The sequence below is a fragment of the Geotrypetes seraphini genome, chromosome 8, assembly GCF_902459505.1.
Source record: "Geotrypetes seraphini chromosome 8, aGeoSer1.1, whole genome shotgun sequence".
Lineage (NCBI taxonomy): Eukaryota > Metazoa > Chordata > Amphibia > Gymnophiona > Dermophiidae > Geotrypetes > Geotrypetes seraphini.
The window spans coordinates 110,754,235-110,775,348 of record NC_047091.1 but is presented as its reverse complement, the minus strand read 5'-3'; the positions used below and the strand labels follow the sequence as shown (position 1 = coordinate 110,775,348).

At 45.3% G+C, this 21,114-nt stretch overlaps 1 protein-coding gene across 4 annotated transcripts in view; it reads right to left on the bottom strand.

Annotated features, from left to right (window-relative positions):
• Positions 1–21,114, bottom strand: part of PIP5K1C (phosphatidylinositol-4-phosphate 5-kinase type 1 gamma) — a 193,796-nt gene that overhangs the window by 160,439 nt on the left and 12,243 nt on the right. For 2 of the 4 annotated variants that reach the window (XM_033956711.1, XM_033956712.1), the window contains exon 1: positions 6,850–7,230. The exons of 1 other annotated variant lie outside the window; for it this stretch is intronic. In XM_033956711.1, the coding sequence (XP_033812602.1) occupies positions 6,850–6,979 (130 nt within the window). In that variant the 5' untranslated portion in view covers positions 6,980–7,230. Of the gene's footprint in view, positions 1–6,849; positions 7,231–21,114 lie in introns of those variants that run through there. One more of the 4 variants, XM_033956713.1, reaches the window with a different exon arrangement.

The window sequence follows — 21,114 nt, the reverse complement described above, 5'->3', positions numbered from 1 at the left end:
ATCCCCTCAGAATGAAGTGCAGAAGGTCAGGGAACGGCAGGATGAGAACTGTAGGATCTGTAAGAAGAAAGAAATTCTCCTAGGAAAAATCAAGTTTCGCAATGTAAAGAGGAGTATACTGGAACCATAAAAACAGTACTAACTCCATGCAACGTGAGTGAAATACGTTACGTCCTTTAAAGTGAATATGTACTAGACGCAATCAAGATGCTGCATCTACCGCCCCGTGGAAAACAACAACATCCTAGCAGGTATCAGACATAGCTCATATCGCTAATGAGAGCTTCAGGGATGAGGCTAACAGCCACATAGCGCGTGCTCCTCCGCGGGTTTGATAGAATGGGTAACTGGTTCCTGGTTAGAAGGAGCTGTTCAGCCCTTCCTGTCTGGTCGGGAGTGGTCCATCTAGCATGTGCCATGAGAAAATGGCGACAGGAGAAACCAGCGTGATAAGCATGGAAATCTGAAGTCCAGGCCCCCTCATAAATAGATAAAGAGAGTCCTGGCTGCAGGAAGATGCAAAGTGTCATTATGCCCATAGAGATAGCCCGAACTTGGAAACTGTTTGTACTACCTTTAGGCATATATATCCTATGCCATTACTAGACACATGCAGCGCAGCACAGAGGCCCAAATATGAAAGACAGTTACCAACAGACAAAGGCTCAATCTGCAGGGACCCCAAGAGAGACAATGAGATACCCGTGTGAAATACAGGGCACTATCTTACTGCTGATCTCACTGTGCCGTGATTTGCTATATGTCGACCCAGTCCGAAGACAAACCAAGACTGGGTAACCTAGCACAGGTCAGAGTCTCTATGGTAATCCCCTTGAGTGCTAACCCCAAAGTCCGATTAAGCTAGCAGCTTCCTTCAAGTGAATACAGTAGGAACACAGACATAGACATATAAATCTTCCCAAGCTTGTCCCAAAGCTGGTGAAACACATACAACTTGTCTGAACCGGAAAGGAGAGAAGCCACAGCATACCCTGACCAAAAAGCTAGAAATAAATTACCAGAACGTTGCAGCTTTCCCGCCTTCACCGGAGACCCAAGCGCGTGCCTGATTCTCGCCGACACGTGGCCGCTGCATCAACACTCCTAGAAACATAGTCGAATTCAAGCCCCGCAAAATTTACCTTGCTCGGGGAATAACTAGAAGAACGGTAAGGTGCTTCCCACAGCGCCAGAAAAAACATGTCCCATCTCATGTGCACTGCTATAAACCAGCACATGGCCGCGACAAACACCGACAAAAGAGAGCCTCGGAATAAACAGGAAGCCAAGCGCGTGCATGCAAAGGGCGGGAAAGTCCCAGCTCCCTCAACGGATTTCTAGTCATAAAAAACTTAGCCTCAATAAAATATCCATTCCTTAAACATACATTGACCGAACCCACAGTACTAAGACTCCCAAACAGAACCTGAAGTTCAAACAACAGTAAAAAACATATACATACTCACAAGCTTGTTGTTAGGGCCGGTTGAAGCCAGTAAGAGCTGATTGTGCAGCACTAACAGGGCAGAATGTAGAAACTGTGGTCTACCTTTTTTTTTTTTTTTTTTAACAGAGAAGAGAAATAAGAAAAAAATTGAGACCCAGTCAGACCCTCTAGCAATGGAGGGAGGGTGAGTCAGGGACCTGGGGGGGGCCCAGGTGTAACCCCTAAAGCCGGCACCGTTCACCCCTGTCTCACTGAAGAGAAATCTCAACAAGAGAATAAAATTGCCATCTCACTGAAGAGAAACCTCAACAGGAGAAAATAATTTTCCAGTCAAAGCCAGAATTCAGGAGCTAGTTGAATAGCGACCATCACCTGCTGGGAGATAGAGCATACTGAAGATACAGGAGGAGTGCCAGCAAATAGGAACACCTGTTAATCAGTTTCTCTATCTCCGCCTGCTGGTAGATGTGTACTATCCCATTGGTCTCTGGATTCATCTGCTGCTGTTGTTAAGGAAAGTAGAGAATATGGGAAACTCCTGAACAGCCCCCGTCTCATCAAGCACTTGTGCGAGGAAATGAGTACCTTGTGCACCCCCCACCATCGAAAAACTCGAGACGTCAGACCGGGCTCAAAATCACCATTCCCCTGTATAGGTAGTAAATCAGTTACATGAGGGTTATACCTCATCGTCTTCATCAAGTAACCCCAGACTGAGTGCAAAGGGCCCAAAATAGAACTATGATGAAAGATAGAAGGCAAGCGCTGTCGAGATGTGTGAAAAGCGACATCTTAAACTGAGGCTCTTGAGCTGATCATTTCTCTGAACATGAGCACAGTGATTTGTACAACTGTTAAATTAGCTGGATAAACCTTATAATTCACCTATGCAATGAGCAGAAGAGCATCCACAGGTTTTGCATGTTTTAACTATAGCAAATCATCATCAAATCTATTATTAAATTAAATCAAGAATATGGAGGATATTTATGAAAGGCCAGCTTTAAAAGGAAGACTGAAGCAATGAGGACAATACACATAGTACAGTACATGTAATCTTACAAGTTTCCTTCCATTCAGAAGGTAGCTAAGGAAAAGACACAAAAGTACTCCTCTGCCTTGTGTCAAAGAAAAATAATTATTGAATTTTTACTGCCCACAGCACTATACCTTTATGTTCAAGGTTTACTCATACCTGGCCTCATTCAAATAAACAATTCTACTGAAGAAAGAATAAGCAAGCAGCTGCTCAGCTGCAATTATTTAGATCACCAGGTGAAAGGAATCAAAAACTCTGATTAGCCCTTAACGATCAGTCTCTCAAATGTTAACACCACACAGGAAACTGCTGGAACACAAAGGGCTGGATTCTGTAAACGGTGCCTAAATCAGCAGCCGCCTACAAAAAAGGCACCAATCATGCTTCAGCACCGTTTAAAGCAGTGGTTCCCAACCCTGTCCTGGAGGACCACCAGGCCAATCAGGTTTTCAGGCTAGCCCTAATGAATATGCATGGAGCAGATTTGCATGCCTCTCACTTCCATTATTTGCAAATCTTTCTCATACATATTCATTAGGGCTAGCCTGAAAACCTGATTGGCCTGGTGGTCCTCCAGGACAGGGTTGGGAACCACTGGTTTAGAGAATCGCAGCTAACAGCACCAATCGCAAAACTTAGGCATCGGTAATGTAGGCCACGGTTTTACTGGCTTACATTGCAGGCACCTAAGTTCTTTAATCTCCACCCCTAACCATGCCTACTTTGACCTTAGGCACCATTAGATGCCTTGCTGTAGACACAATTATGACATCTACCTTTAAAACAAATTTTTAATGGTTTGGTCAATTATCGCTCTGATTAAAGACAATTAAAATAATTGTTAGGTGGCAGTAGGATGCCTACCGCCGCTTAACTTACAGTGACATTTACAGAATCAGGTCCAAAATGCCTTGCTCAAGAATTCAAAAAGTATTTGATATTTTGTTTCACATTCATTACACAAGAGTACAAATTTTATATTTGAAATAAGTAAAATATTTATTGGATGGATTGAACACTATAAAATTTAGAGTATTGATGGACATTCAGTTCTACATCTATGCCAGCGATTCCCAAACCTGTTCTGGGTGAACCTCAGCCAGTCAGGTTTTCAAGATATCCACAATTAATATGCATGAGATTGATGTGTATGTGCTCACTTGTGTTAGGGACCCATAGAAGCTGTTTTATTTGAGTTCAGGCAAAGTTTGTTGTTAGCCCATTCTTCGATTTCTGTTCAACAGAATATTCATTTACAATGAATATTCATGAGATTTATTTGTATATTAAGGGTGCAGTATATGCAAATCAATCCCATCAATATTCATTTTGGATATCCTGAAATCCTGACTGGCTGAGGTTCCCCCAGGATAAGCTTGGAAATCATTTATTTATGCAGATGTCTTGCAGCTACCCATACCCACTGAATCTGACTTACCCACAGCCCTACATAAACCGACTACCTGTTTAACAGAAATTGAAGAATGGCTAAAAATAAGGCCCCTTTTACAAAGCCGCAGTAATGATTTCTCTGCGACAAATGTGACACAGCCTATTCAATTCCTATATATTTTGTTGCAGTTGCTGTGCCGGGAATCACTACCATGGTTTTGTAAAAGGGGCCCTGTGCCTGAACCCAAATAAAACAGGTTCTATGGATCCCTAAAATGAGCATATACCCAACATCAAAATCCCTTTTAGAAATATGAACTCCCCTCATATCACAAGTCAGGAACCTTGGCATGCAGCTAGACTCAACACATATGCTGATCCCCCAAATCCAAGCAACCTTCAAGAGTTGCTTCTATCATTTACAACTACGCTGCCTCTCTCCTTACATTGAGAAGGCAAGTCTTGTCACAGTTGTGCATGCCATGACAATATCAAGACTGATTACTGTAATATACTCTACACTGATCTGACTACAAAGGGTTTGCAGTAGGGTGTAAGCAAAGTAACCACACCACACCGTTTCTGCAAAAACTTTATAGGCTACAATACAGGGCTAATTTTAAGACTCATATCTGATCTTCATCAAGGCCCTTAAGGAAAATAACCCATAGTACCTGGAGGTGTGTAGAGGAAGATTCTGTTCAAGGTCAATAAGGCTTCCCAAGCCTCTAAGCACATCCTCTCCAAAGAGCATCAAGCAATGTGATACCTGCCAGTGTGCCTTCTGTGGCGTAGCCCCCACAATCTGGAATGAATTCCTTGAAAGGCTTTGCATAATACAAGACTATTTCTACTTCAGGAAGCATGTGTAAGCTTGGCTCTTCACTCAGGTCTTTAATGGAAGTAACTAATTTGCTTGTCTCAGGAGAAACACAATCTGCACATACTGTACTAGGACATGCTTATCCACTCCAACCCTAGCTGCTGAGATAATATTTAAGCACCTTTCTTTAAATTAGTCCCCGCATTTTCAACTAACTCCCGTTACTCTATCTTATCTATTTATATGTTCTTCTTTGCTATACTCTATGCTGCTATTAAAACGTTTTACTGTGCATTGTGTTGACATTCAAATTCAGTATACTATGCCTTTCCCTTGTATTGTTATCTGAATATTTTTACTATTTTGTTTATTACCTATGTTTCACTTATTCTTGCTGTGAATTTCTTTAAAAGGGTAATAATAAATCCTAATAAAGCTTTTAGCTAATCTTTGGAATTTAGTGACATATATCATCTTCCCAGTTACCAGAGCGACTTAAGGCACTGAATAGTTAAAATCTTACAAAATAAAATAAAAAAGGATAATTTTATAACCAGCTGCACAAGTGGATGTAGCCAGTATATAAAGGAAAAGCAGCAATGTTACAAAGGAAAACACACATATACTTTCCCTTGTAAAATTGCTGCTTGTGTATGCAACCAATTGGAAAAGCTATTGCATATATTTGTACCTACTCTGAAGCAAGTGTAAATATACACATGTATAAACTTGCCATTATCTACCTATACTTTTGTGTTTTGTAAAGTATACCTGTAGAAACACTACCCAGCACCACCCCATTTTAAACACATATAAAAAGCATGTGGAGGATTGCTCTATGTTTATGGCAGTTAATTTGATAAAACTCTCCTTATAAGACTTGCACATGTGAAAAGGACCTATTTGTGAAAGCTCTCACTAGGGGGTCCCTTCTCCCATGAGGAAATTCATGGTCTCTTATTACCACTACCCCTCCCCAAGCCAATGGGACCCTACTTTATCATCCCAAACAAGGGACAGGAGGGCTCACTTTACCACAGACCAGGAACTATATATTCTTACCCCAAGTAGTCTTTCTTGATGCTGAGGCTGCCTCTATTCTCACTCATTCCCTAGAACTCTGAATAGAGAACACTCCATCCCAACATGAGGTCCAGAGTCTGCTTACTAGTCTTCTCTCCCCTCATCACCACCAATAATATGAATCCAAAGCTCTGTTTGCACCCTGTCAGGGTAACATGACGCCCAAGCTCTTCTTGCTCCTCCTCTTATTTACTTGTCAATAATATCAGGCCCAAACATTCCTCATGACACCACCTCCCACCACTACCACCACCAATAACCTTGGATTCTTACTATTATGAAGAGGGAGAAAGCTTGGATCTTATAAGGGTATTGTTGTTATGGTGGTAGGTAGGAAAGCTTAAAGCTGGTATTATTGAAGAGGGGGAGGATGAGAGAAGGCCATGCAAAACCTTGGATTCTTACTCTTATGAAGAGGGAGAAAGCTTGGATCTTATAAGAACCCAAGGCTCTGCTTGGCCCTATCATGTAACATGAAATCCAGACATTTCTTGCTTCCTCTCTTTCTCGATAACATAAGGTCCAAGCTTTCTCTCTCCCCATAATATCGAGAGGAGGCAAAAAGCATTGTCTGGAGTTTGCAGGGGAAGAGTGGGGGTGGGGGGCGTGCAGAACCTTATATTTATTGGTTGATTGACAGGTGGGTGGGAAAATTGGATCTGGTATTATTAAGGAGATGGTCGAGACAAAGCATAGCCTAGAATTCATGTTATGGTGGGTGAGGGGGCAAGCAGAGTCTTGTATTTATGTTGTTGATGGGTGGGGAAAAGATTTGACCTGGGTATTTATTATGGGGGAAGGAGAAGAGAGGGCATTATGCAGAGCCAATATTCACATTATCTTGGGGGTAAGTATATTGATATTTTGCATGGCCTCCTCTCATCCTCCCCCTCTTCAATAATAGCAGCTTTAAGCTTTCCTACCTACCACCATAACAACATGAAGTCCAGGCTCTGCTTCTTTTTTTCTCCCGCTCTCCATTCAAAGTCATCACGGGAGAAGGGACCATCTCCTCTGCCCACCCTCCAGTTGCTATGGGTACCACGACTACCAGCCCCACTCTACCTGCAGCGGCGTCTCCTATTCCTCCCAGGGGTTCCAGCCCCCAGCCGGCCTCCACTAAGCCGTTTCCACCGACCTCGGGCGCACTGCCCGCCGCAGCCGCCGCAGCCTCCTCTTCCTCTGAGGTTTCCATCTCCTGACTTCGGCCGGTGGCAGAAAGAACGAGTGCCTGGCGCGCCCTCACACCACCATGGAGAGGAGTATGCACGCCCCCGGGGCCGCTCCACAGCACCGACTGCCGGCGAGCACACAGTCACCGCCGCCGGACCGCTGCGTCATTACGCAGAGCACGTCCTCACCCGCCCTTGCCACTCCCCGAGTACACCAAGCCTAACGCGACGAGCGGACTGCTGCTGCTAGAGCGGTCCCGTGCATAGAAGCAGCGTGGCTAGACTGCGTTCCGTCACGTGTCAAACGTCTTTCTTACGCTGGCGCCGGGTCTGATGGAACTAGGGGGGTGGAGTAGAAGCATTACGCCGGCGATCCTCTGCAGGCTGCTTTGAAGAGGAGGCCAGGTGAAGGCAGACGCGAGTGAAGAGCAGCAGCGGTGGTAGCAGTTCGTGCCGGCGGGCCAGATTTACTATAAAATTTTAAATGTCTGGCGGGCCAATTTTTAACACACCTCGGGCCAAATTTGGTCCACGGGCCAGAGATTGACATGTCTGCACTAGAGAGGTGCGCAGGAACAGAAATCCCACCTGTCCCTATCCGTTCTCGCCAGAATCTCCTCTGTCCCCATAAAAAGCAGCAATTACTTCAGACAGTTATGATTTTAGTTTTGAGTTTTCAAAATTCAAAACAAAGTCAGACATCTGCCAGAACAGACATAAAACCAATACCCGTTTTTCCTCCCTCTCCCCAGGCGGATGGGGTTGGCATATCAACAAAATGCTATCCCAAAGAAGTAGACAAAGAAGAACTCAACCCTTTTGCCTTTCCTCCACTCAAGGGCACTCAGCGCAAAAAGATGTTTGATAACATTCTGGCGACGCAAGCAGCAAAACTTACCCACTCCATCTCCAACCTGTTGACGGCAACGGGCGACTTCAAAACTTTTCGAAAAGAAATCAAAACCCTACTTTTCAAAAAATTTATCCAGATATCTTAACCCAACCCTTCCCCCTCCTCCTAGATAAATTCTCCCCCAAAACCTCCACTTAAATAATCTCTTCCTCCCCAAAACACCAACCAAGTATTCAGATCCCTGAAATGTAACGTAATCTTTATTTGTACTCTAACTGTAATCTATTTGTTATATCACACAGTAACGTACAGTCAATTTAATATCCAATTTGCAAGTTCTTCCAGAATTAATCCAGGTACCTCTCCTCCCTTGTAACCAAAAAAAAACAAACAAACCCAAAACTGTTGTAACTTCACTGGAAATGTCCAGTTAGCTCTTTTGTAATCCGCTTTGAACTGCAAGGTATAGGCGGAATAGAAGTCCCTAATGTAATGTAATGTAGATTTAAGGCAGAATTTGATGAACAGAAAGAAGATGCCATGTGCAGCAATTCTCTCCCCCATCACTCTTTTTTTTTAAGTTACATATTTAATGTTGGTACCTGCTGGGCTAAAGGAGTTTAATGCAGAGTAGTCTGGCTCAGGAGCTGCAGTTATGCTGCCCAGTCTCTCCAGCACTCCTCTGCACAGCAGCAGTGAGTGGGAACAGGCTTGGGCCAACCAGATTCTTGAAGGGAGGTCTCACGCCAAGGCTCACTACTGGGGGAGCTCTGCACATCCACCAATCTGGGAGTACTTCTACAATGAAGTGCTCATGATTGGCCATCAAGCTCCAGCTCTGTCGCCCTGATTGGTGGCTGTACAGAGCTCTCCCATGTGAGTGGCAATCAGCAACTGGTGCGCTGAGGGATCGAAGAAGCTTAGAGGGAACATTGGAACAAAGGTAGGCTGGCAGTTCAGTGGGAACCCTGGAGATCCAGCGTCCATCCCTGCGGGAGTCCCGAGGACCTAGGGGGGATTCCCGCAATCCCCGTTCAGACCTCTAATTCACACAAGCACTGACGTAGGGTTACATATATAGCTCAGAAATGCATTCCTAAGTTATACAAGAGTGTTAGTTCTGGACAAGGCCCATCCTACTACAACTTATTTCTAAAGTGCTGCCAGATGCACGCAGTGCTGTACAACAAACATGCAAGAAACGGACCCTATTCAAAGAGCTTACAATCTAAATATGACAGACATACAGGATAAAGGTGATTTGTATATGCAACTCAGGTGGGAAAACACAAAGGACTTGTAGAAGTAGGGAAGTAAAGAAGGAATGACAACAGATATGGGTGCTTTTACAAGTTGGTACGGTCAAATATAAAACCAGTTTCAAAAAAGTGGGTTTTAAATCTGGATTTGATCACCACCAGAAACATAGAAACATGACAGCAGATAAAGGCCAAATGGCCCATCTAGTCTGCCCATCCACAGTAACCATTATCTCTTTCTCTCTCTGAGAGATCCCACATGCCTATCCCAGGCCCTCTTGAATTCAGATGCAGTCTCTGTTAATGCACAGAGTCAGGTAGGATGTTCAAGGCATATGGGGCAGCGAGGCAGAAGGAACAGAGTTGAGAGTTAGCAGTGGAGGAGAAGGGCATCAACAAGAGAGACTCAACTGATGAACGTAGCTTATGGGGTGGAATATAGAGAGACGAAAAATACTGAGGAGCTGCAGAATTAATACACATTTAGGTCAGCAAAAGGAGTTTGGAAAGGGACAGGGAGCATAACGACACTGGCGGAATATGAGGCACGCAGGAGAATTCTGAACAAATTGAAAAGAAGAGGGATGGTATAGAAGACCTGCAAGAAGCACCTTGCAGTAATACAGGTGAGGTGATGAGTATGGATGAGGGTCTTGGTACCATGCACAGAAAGGAGAGGCTGGATTTTTAGCAATATAGAGAAAAAATGACAAGTTTTGGTAATTTGTTGGATAAGTGAAGAGAAGGAAAGAGATGTGTCAAAGATGATTCTGAAGTTACGAGCCGATGAGATAGGGTGGATGAGAGCATTATCCACTGAGACAGAGAATGAGGAAAGGGGAGAGGCAGGTTTAGGAGGAATGATAAGGAGTTCTGTCTTTGGTCATGATGATGGTTATATATCCAGATGGCAATATCAGACAGGCAGGCTTGTATTTCTGTAGAAATTTCAGGCGTAGAAAGGTAGATTTGCGAGTCATCAGCACAGAGGCTCCAGTTGTGGTACACGGGCTTGTCATGCCACTGGGGCTTGCGCACATCTGAGAAGCTGAAAGCTATGCTATTAGTAGTTTCACTACAAGCAGGGCCTCCCAAGGAGGCGGACAGGTTTCAGTGGAGATGCCAGACTAACGATATACCACTCATCTGGGCAACCGCATATGGCAGTGTTGGAGGTAGAGAATTGCATTTGATGCAACAACATCAAATTTATACTGCATAGAAGAAAGACCCAACAATCTGCTTCTGTATTCTGCCAAGAAAACGTGCTGATGAGGCATAAAGAATCAACATATAGTGCTTGGAAGATGGTCCCCTAAGTTGGAAGGCACTCACCGGGCTACTAGGGAAGAGCTGATCATTGCCCAGAGTGTGCCCAATGTTTGTGAAGCTGACTGATCAAAGCCACCAAAATGTCCTGATGCTGATGTTGTTGGGTCAATGCTATGCCTGCTTTCTTCAAGTATCTCCCAAAACATCGGCTTTCAGAATTCCAGCATATGCATTCTACTCTAGGTCAACTGCACATGCATATGGTTCAGGCTGCATATGATGCTTTTGAGATGTCCTCCGGGGTCACTGCGTTCTCGGTGGCCATGCGTCGTCTAGCCTGGTTAAGAACTGTGGACATGATTCCAACCTACAAGACTGACTGGCCAACATCCCATGTCAGGGGAATGAGTTGTTTGATGACTCCATTGAAGCAGCTACAAAGCGCTTGTCGGAGCAAGAGAAATCGTTTGCCTCTATTGTAAGGCCGAAGCCAAAACCTTCCACTGCTAAGAGCTATAGGCCCCCTTCATCTTTTGAGAGGCGTTATAGGCAGAAGTCAGCACCTTATTCAAGACCACTTCCTAAAAAACAACAGCAGTGAAAACCTCAGACTCCTGCTGCGCCCAAGTCCACTCAGCCTTTTTGACTACCTAACACAGAGCATAACCTCAATCGTTCTGCCTATGTCCTTTCCTTTTCCCATCGGAGGTCATCTCCATCATTTTTATCAATGATGGGAACTTATTACATCCAACCTCTGGGTCCTCTCAATCATCAGGGAAGGTTACTCTCTTCAGGTTCGACCAGATCTCCCCCCAAGAGAGTGTCCTTCCAATTCGTCGCAGCTCATCTTTCTTCTTCAGGAAGCTCAAGCTCTGCTTTGTCTCCGTGCCATCGAGGAAGTTCCTCTGGAACAGCAGAGCATGGGGTTTTACTCCCGTTACTTCCTTGTCTCAAAGAAGACGGGAGATCTGTGACCTATATTGGACTCAGAGCTCTCAGCAAATTTCTCATCAAAGAAAAATTCCGGATGCTCACTGGTATCTTTGTGTCCCCTTCTAGATCACAACGATTGGTTATGCTCTCTGGATCTTCAAAGAGGCTTACACTCACATTCCCATTCACCCAGCCTCTCGCAATTTCCTCAGATTTTGGTTGGGAAATCATCACTATCAATACAGAGTGCTACCCTTCAGCCTGGCCTCATATCCCAGAGTTTTCACCAAGTGTCTGGTGGTGGTAGCAGCAGCTCTGCGTAGCCATGGTCTTTGGGTTTTCCCGTACCTGGACGACTGGCTCATCAAAGATTCAACATTTCAGGGGGTTATTGTAGCGACCCAACGGAGTATTTGGTTTCTCTAAAGTTTGGGGTTTGAAGTAAACTTTCCAAAATCTCAGCTACAACCCTCTCAAACTTACAGTTCATTGGAGCTGTACTGGACACTGTGCAACTCAGGGCATTCCTTCCTCAACAACATCAGGATACTCTCATACAGCTTTGTCACAAAGTGTTGCCTCTCACTTCACTCTCAGCTAGATACATGATGGTTCTCTTGGGTCACATGGCCTCTACATTTCACGTGACTCCTTTTGGCAGACTTCACCTCAGAATTCTTCAGTGGACCCTGGCATCTTAATGGGCACAGGCTTCAGATCCACTCTCTCAGCACATTACAGTGACTCCTTCGTTCAGACGGTCTCTCCATTGGTGGATGCTCTCTTCCAATCTCTCCAGAGGTTTACTGTTTCAAATGCCCCCTCATCAGAAAGTCCTCATGACAGATTCCTTGACCTACGCTTAGGGGTCTCATCTCGATGGTCTCCGTACTCAAAGTCATTGGTCCATCACAGATCGTCGGAATCACATAAATCTGTTGGAACTCAGAGCGATTTTCAATGCTCTCAAAGCTTTTCAACATCTTCACGATCAAGTAGTCCTAATTCATACAGACAATCAAGTAGCCATGTACTATGTCAACAAGCGAGGAGGAACAGGATCCCTCCCTCTTTGCAAGGAAGCTCAGAAAGTTTGGAACTGGGCAATTCTACACAACATCTTTCTGAAAGCGGTCTACATTCAAGGAGAGAAAAACTTTGTGGCGGACAAATTGAGTCATCTACTACAGCCTTACGAATGGACACTCAATTCGTTGCCTCTACATCACATTTTTTTCTCAGTGGGGAACCCTTCAAATCAATCTCTTTGCATCTCCCCACAACAACAAGCTGCCTCAGTTATGCTCCAGGATCTACTCTCCTCACCGTCTGGAGGCAGATGCTTTTCTCCTGGAATGGATGAACAAATTCCTGTATGCGTTTCCTCCATTCCCTCTAATTATCAAGACACTCGTCAAACTCAAACACAAACATGCACCATGATTCTGATAGCTCCTCGGTGGCTCCTTCTACAACTCAGCAGTAGGAGCCACTACTTCTACCAGTTTTTCCGTCTCTGCTCACACAGAGTCTGGGTTCTGTACTTCATCCCAACCTGCAGCCTCTACACCTGACAGCTTGGTACCTTTCAACGTAACTACCAATTTACAGTTCTCTCAATCTGTCCAGGACATTTTAGAGGCTTCCAGGAAGCCTACCACTAAACAATGTTACAACCAGAAATGGACCAGATTTTCTGCTTGGTGCACTCTTCATTGCAAGGAGCTTCAGTCTACCTCCTTGTCGTCAGTTCTGGATTACCTGTTTCATTTATCTCAATCAGGCCTCAAGTCAATGTCCATTAGAGTCCATCTCAGTGCAATTGCTGCGTTCCATCAGCTACTTGAAGGGAAACCCCTCTCTGCTCATCCTGTGGTTTCCAGATTTATGAAAGGACTTTTCAATGTCAAACCACCTCCAGTAGTTTGGGATCTCAATGTGGTTCTTGCTAAACTGATGAAGCCTCCTTCTGAAACAATGTCTAGACACTGGTTCTTAAACCTGGCCTGGGGTCCCCAAGCCAGTCGGGTTTTCAAGATTCCCTCATGAATATGCATGAGGCAGATTTGCATACAATAGAGGTGACAAGTATGCAAATCTGCCTCGTGTATATTCATGAGGGATATTTTGAAAACCTGACTGGCTGGGGGTCCCGCAGGACAGGTTTGGTCTGAGGGATTCCCTCCCAGAAGACTGCAGTGAGCAGCACCTCTTTAAGGTCTCCTCAGCACTCCTCAAGCAGTGGTACCTTGTGCATTCTGCACCTTTCATCTTGATTATGGTTGTGATTATTTGTGAACCTGGTGATCATTTTTAAACTCTTGTTTGAGGCAGAAGGCAGCAGTGAAGCTGAAAAGAAAACAGACCTTACTGAGGTGGCATTGTAGCAGTGATCAGAGAAACAACATTTACACCAGCTTTAAACAGGCAAAGTGCCAGTAATTAGTTACTGTGGTTAAGTAAATGTTTTTCATTTTACTTGTAAAGAATTACAGGATAACATTTGTTACTTTTACTGAAGTAATAATTTCCCACCATCTTCTACTACTTTTACTCAGTTATATCTGATGCTTATAGTTAAAAATAAAAGTGGAAGCAAGACATAAATGATGATTCATTGGTAAACCAAATAGAATAGCAAAAGCTGGAACAGGATTTTGCTATTGCAAACTTTGTCACATAAACAGTGGATCATCTTATCTTAAATTTTGCTGTTCAGTGAATATAGCCTATGAGATCAGTAGAGTTGCCTGTGGTTATTGAGTCGATTACTGTGCTACAGCCAAACAGAACAGTATTGAGCTGGGTCTCTTTAAAGCGGATTAAGCTGAAGCTGGTAGCAGTTCTTGGTGAACAGACAGACTGCTGGTCATCCCATGGAAAAACTTTACAGTGGAGTGACTGTCTACTGGATTGATAGTCTTTAAAAAGGGTTCCCATACATTTGATGTTCTTGAATTAGTCCTGAAAGATATTCAGAGTTTGCCATCAGACAAAAGTTTGTTAGAACAGATGATTCCAAATTTGTGAAAGCCTTCTTTAAAATTGGACAGCATGGCAATGACAACAAAGATGAAGGTGCAAGTGATGACAATAATGATGATAAAGCATTTTTTGGTATATGAAAATCAAATGTTTCAGAGATTCCCTTGATCAAAACCTGCAGACCTGATCAGAAGACATCAGTAATATTGCAGCCTAGCCTAATCTGAAGGAACTAAATTTTAGCCTGAACAATCCACTTCCTGCTAATGCAGTTATTGAGCTCCTTTTTTAGCTGTGCTGGATTAATGACTCACAAATGCGCTTGCATGAGAAACAGTCTTATTCAAAAATTTAGATTTCCTTAAAACAAAATGGATTGAATTGTAGAGCAATAATGGCTTTAAGATAAAGCATTAACAATAATTGCATTCATTGTAGTTGCAGTATTTTTACCTTTTACTCAAAAAGTATTATTAGGCAATGCATTTTTACTTTCACTTAAGTAAAAATTAATATTAATATACTGTATAATTTAATAGCTAAGTACCTCTGATCTAATACTTTGAACAACACTGCAGAGTACCTCAGAGTTTGTGTGACATTCAAGTATTTGCTCATAATTTCTCTGATCACACATAACTGATGATTTACAGTATTGTTTACTAGTATGTGGGCATTAATTTCCAAAGCATTACATGCCAAAAAAAAGCTTGTCGGATCTTTTTTCTTTCTGCACTGCAGCATAGTGCTTTTCCTGTGATAAATTGCCACCTAGTGGTTATGGTATGCCACAATCCTCAAAAATTCCACTGATAGCTGGGAGAGAACACTGGCCCATCCCTCATGCCACAATCAGACAAATAGAAGCTTATTTATGTTCCTTCTGTGCATTTTCATATTTTCCAGTGGTTACATGCTTATCAGTTGCAGCACTTGTTTTTCTAGGTCATTATCTTTACTTTGATTGTATGCCACTTTATTTGGAAGTTCTGTACAGGTTCTGCAGCGAAGATTAGGACTGCTGTTGCCATCTGACTCTGAATCATTAGAACTAACAGTTGCACCAGTCTTCATCCTAATTATGTATATGGATTTATAGCTCTGATTTTCTTTTATTGAAATGAATGGAACATTCAGGTGGGTGCATGCAATAATATAAAATCAGGACTGGATGAGCTTGTTCCTTAGGGCATGGAGGCAGGTAGCAACTTTTACATAGGAATGAGAAGTCTAATCCTCTTTCCCAGCTTCCCTGAAATACTGTGTCCTAATGCAGGGGTGTCAAAGTCCCTCCTCGAGGGCCGCAATCCAGCCGGGTTTTCAAGATTTCCCCAGTGAATATGCATGAGACCTATTTGCATGCAATGCTTTCATTGTATGCTAATAGATCTCATGCATATTCATTGGGGAAATCCTGAAAACCCAACTGGATTGCGGCCCTCAAGGAGGGACTTTGACACCCCTGTCCTAATGTGTTGTACCAAATTATACTATTATTAGTGTTTAAGCCCGTTACATTAACAGGTGCTAGAAAGCAGCCCCCTTTCCCTCTCCCCCACCAGTTCCTCCCTGACTGTCTCTCCGTGGCCCTCCTGTCTTCCCCCCTAAGCAAAACGATCTGCCTCCCAGCACACCCCTCCCCCCAAAGCAGCCCCCTTTCCCTCTACCCTCCAATTCCTCCCTAACAGTGTCTCCGTGGCCCCCCTTCTGTCTCCCCTCCCAAGCAAAGCTGTCTGCCTCCCAGCACACCCCTCCCCCAAAGCAGCCTCCTTTCTCTCTACCCCTCCAGTTCCTCCCTGACTGTCTGTCCGTGGCCCCCCTTCTGTCTTCCCCCCTAAGCAAAACAATCTGCCTCCCAACACACCCCTCCCCCCCGAAACAGCCCCATTTCCCTCTACCCCTCCAATTCCTCCCTGACTGTGTCTGCATGGCCCCCCTTCTGTCTCCCCTCCCAAACAAACCTATCTACCTCCCAGCACACCCCTCCCCCAAAGCAGACCCCTTTCCCTCTGCCCCTCTAGTTCCTCCCTGACTGTCTCTCCGTGGGCCCCCTTCTGTCTCCCCCCCCCAAGTAAAGCTGTCTGTCTCCCAGCACACCCCTCCCCCAAAGCAGGCCCCTTTCCCTCTCCCCCTCCAGTTCCTCCCTGTCTCTCCGTGGTCCCCCTTCTGTCTTCCCCCCCTAAGCAAAACGATCTGCCTCACATCACACCCCTCACCCCGAAGCAGTCCCCTTTCCCCTCCTGTGAGAATTTTTGCCTGCATGGGCCACCTGCAGCACCCTCCAGCCGTTCCTCTGAGCTGAAACTCCTTCACGCGCCTCCCGCCTACACACTGTTGAAGATGCGCGCCATCCCCGCAGTCTGGCCATCTCCCCTAGTCCCTTGCCGCCGCCGCCACCCCCTTCCCTACCCGCGGTCGATAAACCTCCTGGCTCCAGCAGCAGCCGCAGCGCTATAAACACGCTGCTTCACGGCCGCTACTGCCCTGATTTGCTCTTCCGTGTCCCTGATGACATCATCATAGACGCGGCAGAGCAAATCAGGGCAGTAGAGGCCGTGAAGCAGCGTGTTTACAGTGCTGTGGCCGCTGCTGGAGCCCGGAGGTTTGTCGACTGTGGGAAGGGAAGGGGAATGCGGCGGCGCGGCAAGGGACTAAGGGAGCCGGGAGAAGAGAAAGTCGAATGGGAGGGTCAGACCGTGATGAGAAGCTCAACGGTGATTCGGGTGGGGGGGGGGGGGTGAAGACGACGACGATGAAGACGAACTGAAAAACCCTAGGTGCGCATGCGCACTCCTGCGGCCACAGACCTACAACTCACAGATCAGGGAAAACGGAAGCACTCAAGTAGGAGTGCGCATGCGCGGCTAGCGTTTTATTATATAGGATTCAGATCCTGGGTATGGCTGTCCTTCCCTCTTTTGGAATCTTATTTATTATTTAGGTATGTTTTTATATTTATAATCCACTTACACCTAAGTCAGGGGTAGACAATTCCGGTCCTTGAGAGCTGGAACCAGGTCAGGTTTTCAGGATATCCACAATGAATATGTACGAGATGGATCTGCACGCACTGCCTCCTTGAGATGCAAATCTATCTCATGCGTATTTATTGTGGACATCCTGAAAACCTGACCTGGCTCCTGCTCTCGAGGACTGGAATTGCCTACCCCTGACCTAAGTGGAGCACAAGGTACATCCATAATAATAAAAATGTGCCACCCCTCCCCTCTTATCTCAGAAGCAGTTTCTTCAAAACTGACCACCTACAACATTTGCTCTACTTGATTATAAAAGTGTATGCAAACAGATGTGTTTTTAACATTTTAAAAAAATTACCCTCATATATGTGAGCTTAGTTGTATCCCTCCAGGCAATGTATTCCATAAAGGGATTGGGATATTTTATATCGCCTTTTTTGTAATTTTACAACCATACTCAAAGCATATCTGTCTTGGTGGGCTCACAATCTAGCTAATGTTACCTGGGGCAGTGAAGGATTAGGTGACTTGCCCAGGGTCACAAGGAGCAGTGCAGGGTTTGAACCCACAACCTGATGGTTCTGAGGCTGTAGCTCTAACCACTGCACCACACTCTCCTCCCGTAAAGCTCACAGTATAATGAACCTTCTTCAAATCAAGGATAGATATCCTCATCGCAGACTCTGAATGTAAATGCCGAAGAGGTTGATACAGTGACAGGATCTGAGTCAAATACCAAGGAGCAGAGAGGCATACAAAATTTGATAAACCAAACACAAGCACTTTAAACTGCCCCCTAAATCGTACAGGGAGCCAGTGCAATGACCTCAATATAGGGGTAATATGTGAAAATCTGGAAACTCCCATAATTTTGCAGCAGAAGTCTGAATCATTTGTAAGGCTCTACACCTGGCAGCTGAAATTCCCAGGTATAGAGAGTTACAAAAATCAGTCCTCGCTAGAACCAAACTGAATACAATCCTAAAATCCCTTACACTCAACATAAGCTTTAATTTGCAAAGAAAACACATCTGGGGGGAAAAAAAAAAGATTTAACTACCTGCCATATCTGATCTTACATCATGAGGTGGGAATTCAATAACACTCCCAACACTCATTCCCCGCCTCACCAATAACTCCACACTCCTTAGTTTAATCAGTTCTAGCCAATCAAATTATTCTACCCTCCCTATCAATATAAGCTCTGTCTTTATCACATTTATCAATTTATTCCGATACAATCAGTACATCCATACATTCTGTAAGAAGTTTCTTCAATCCCTTCACCCCATTCACTACAGCGAAGAATTGCACATCATCAGCATACAAACAATAAGACACATTAAGAGGCTCATTTTCAAAACATTTAGACAAAAAAGTACCATAGAAACCCGTGTGTCTAAGTGCTTTGAAAATGAGCCTCTTAATGTGTCTCAAGTACCTGCCCCAGATATTGAACAGAGGTGATAACGCTGATATTTGCGGATCTCCCTTTCCTACTTCAGCAACCTGAGAAACACCTCCCCAACTTTTAACTTGAATCCTGCAACCAGACAAGTATGATGAAAAACAAACACAGTACTAGACAGTCTGCATCGAGAAAGCCGTAGTAATAAGATATCCCAGTCAAAGGGCTAGATTCACTAACCTGCCTCTCTGTGCACGATCCACGGCCGATCCGCAGCAGGCCAACCAATTCACGAAGGGAGAATATTTAAATGGGGGCGCCGCCCCCCATTGATCGCAGGGATCGCTATTGAGCGATCCCGACGCATGCGCAGACCATCTTTTTGCCTGTTAATGGTCTGCGCATGCTCTCTCCGTGCAAGGAAGATACTTTTGCAGGCAGGGAGGGAGGCAGGCAGGGAGGGGGGGGGTCAATCAGCCAGAACACGTGAATCCTACTAGGCCTTAACCCACCTCGACTCTCCTGTTCTCTGCCGCCTTCCCTGCTGTGCGAGCCTGCAGGTTTAAAGCGGGGCTGCACTGCGGCGTGTTCTGGAACACGCCGTAGTGCAGCCCCGCTTTAAAACCGCAGTCCAGAGATCCAGAGTCGGGGCAGCAGAGATCAGTCTGGGCGGCAGAAAGCAGGGGGAAGTGGAGATTGTGAGCTGAGTTTAGCAACGGCATTTTGGAACCAATCAGGGCTGGAAGATTGGGGCAGAGCTCGGGACAGAGAACAGGGCTGGAAGATCGGGACAGAGTGCAGGGCAGCAATGGAGCAGGTGAGTTGGCAGGAATGTGTGCGACTGCTCCCCCAGCAGTCACTTCTTCTGTTGATCGGCCAGTCCTGTCGATGTCCCAGATTTGTTTAGTGAATCGCATCCCTGCCTACTTTGCATGCCATTTCCCCTCATTTACATGCACGGATTGGAATCGGATCGGCACAGAGGTTAATGAATCGGGTCAGAGGAAAATCTGGTTGCAAACCAATCGGTACATGATCGGTTTGCTTAGTGAATCTAGCCCAAAGTGTCAAAAGCAGATGACATATTAAGAAGCCTAAACAAAAATTCTGGTTTTCATCTATCCCTCTCCTCAAAGTATCAATGGTTGATAACAAAGTCTTCACACTATGAGCAGCATGAAAACCATAGTGATGATTATTCTAAAATTTCACTTTATCCACAAATTCCTCTAACTGAAGCAATACAGCCTTCTCAATAACTTTACTCACTTAATGGCATGGTCAAAATTGGCCTATAATGCCCAAAAGATGCAGGATCTTATCCCAGGACAAACAGGCAGCATATTCTCTACATATGGGTGACGTCACCGACGGAGCCCCCTAGCGGACGTTTTTGCAAGCAGACTTGCTTGAAGACCTTCAAGCTTGCGATTGGCCCATGCATGCGCGCATGCCCCTCCTGCCCGGTCTAGGGCATGCGTCTCCTCAGCGTGGCCTCAGTTCTCTGTTTTCCACGGAGCCAGAAGCACTGCTCCCTTGCTTCGCGCGATCTCATTATCCCTCTTGCACCGTAGCTTGTTTGGTTAGTTTCAGTCGAGTCTCTGTGCCTGCATCTTTATTATCCTTTCTTTTTTGTTTTTTCAGTTCATATATTTTTCACTGGGTTCCCGGTCTTACTCTGGCCGCCTAGCCTTGCGGGTCCGCATTTTCTTCTTATGTCCCGGCCTCGTTCTGGGTTTAAAAACTGTACTAAGTGCAACCGGATTATCTCCATCAACGACCCTCATCATTGGTGTGTGGAGTGCCTGGGTGCAGAGCACCGCACTGAGTCGTATCCCCATTGTGTGACTTTGCAACCGCGGGCTCTTCATAGGAAGGTGGCCAAGATTCTCTAACTCTTTGGCCCCATGGATCCTGCGGGACAGGCCTCGAGCTTGGCCTCGGCCTCGAAGACCTCGGCCTCGAAGTCCCTGTCGGCCTTGAAGGCTCCGGCCTTGGCTCCTCCTGCTACTCTGGCCTTGGGTAAGTCTCCTCTTTCCTCCTCAGGTGTGCCGGCAAAGAAGCCTACCTCAGAGTCTCATGTCAGTGCCGCCTTGTCGGCGTCTTCGAGACATCACTCTAAGCGTGCCTCCTCACGTAGGGAATACTCTTCCTCAAGGTCGCCCCCAAAGTAGCACACTGCTGCAGCTAAGACCCAACCACCTTTGGTCTCGGTACCTATGTTCGAGGACATGCTCAAGGCTATACTTACCTCGCAGCTTTCTTCGGTGGTGAGCCAACTGGTCCCGACTTCGACGCCTCTGACCTCGGTCTCGACCCAGTCTCGGTCTAACCAGCCTGAGCGTCCCCTCGTATCTCAAGGATTCTTCATCCCCCGAGTCACCTGTGACTTTTCAGGGGTCCAGGCCAGGGGCCCGTTTTTTCCCCTGCTACTATGTTGCGGCTTGCCCTTCTTAAAAAGCCCCGG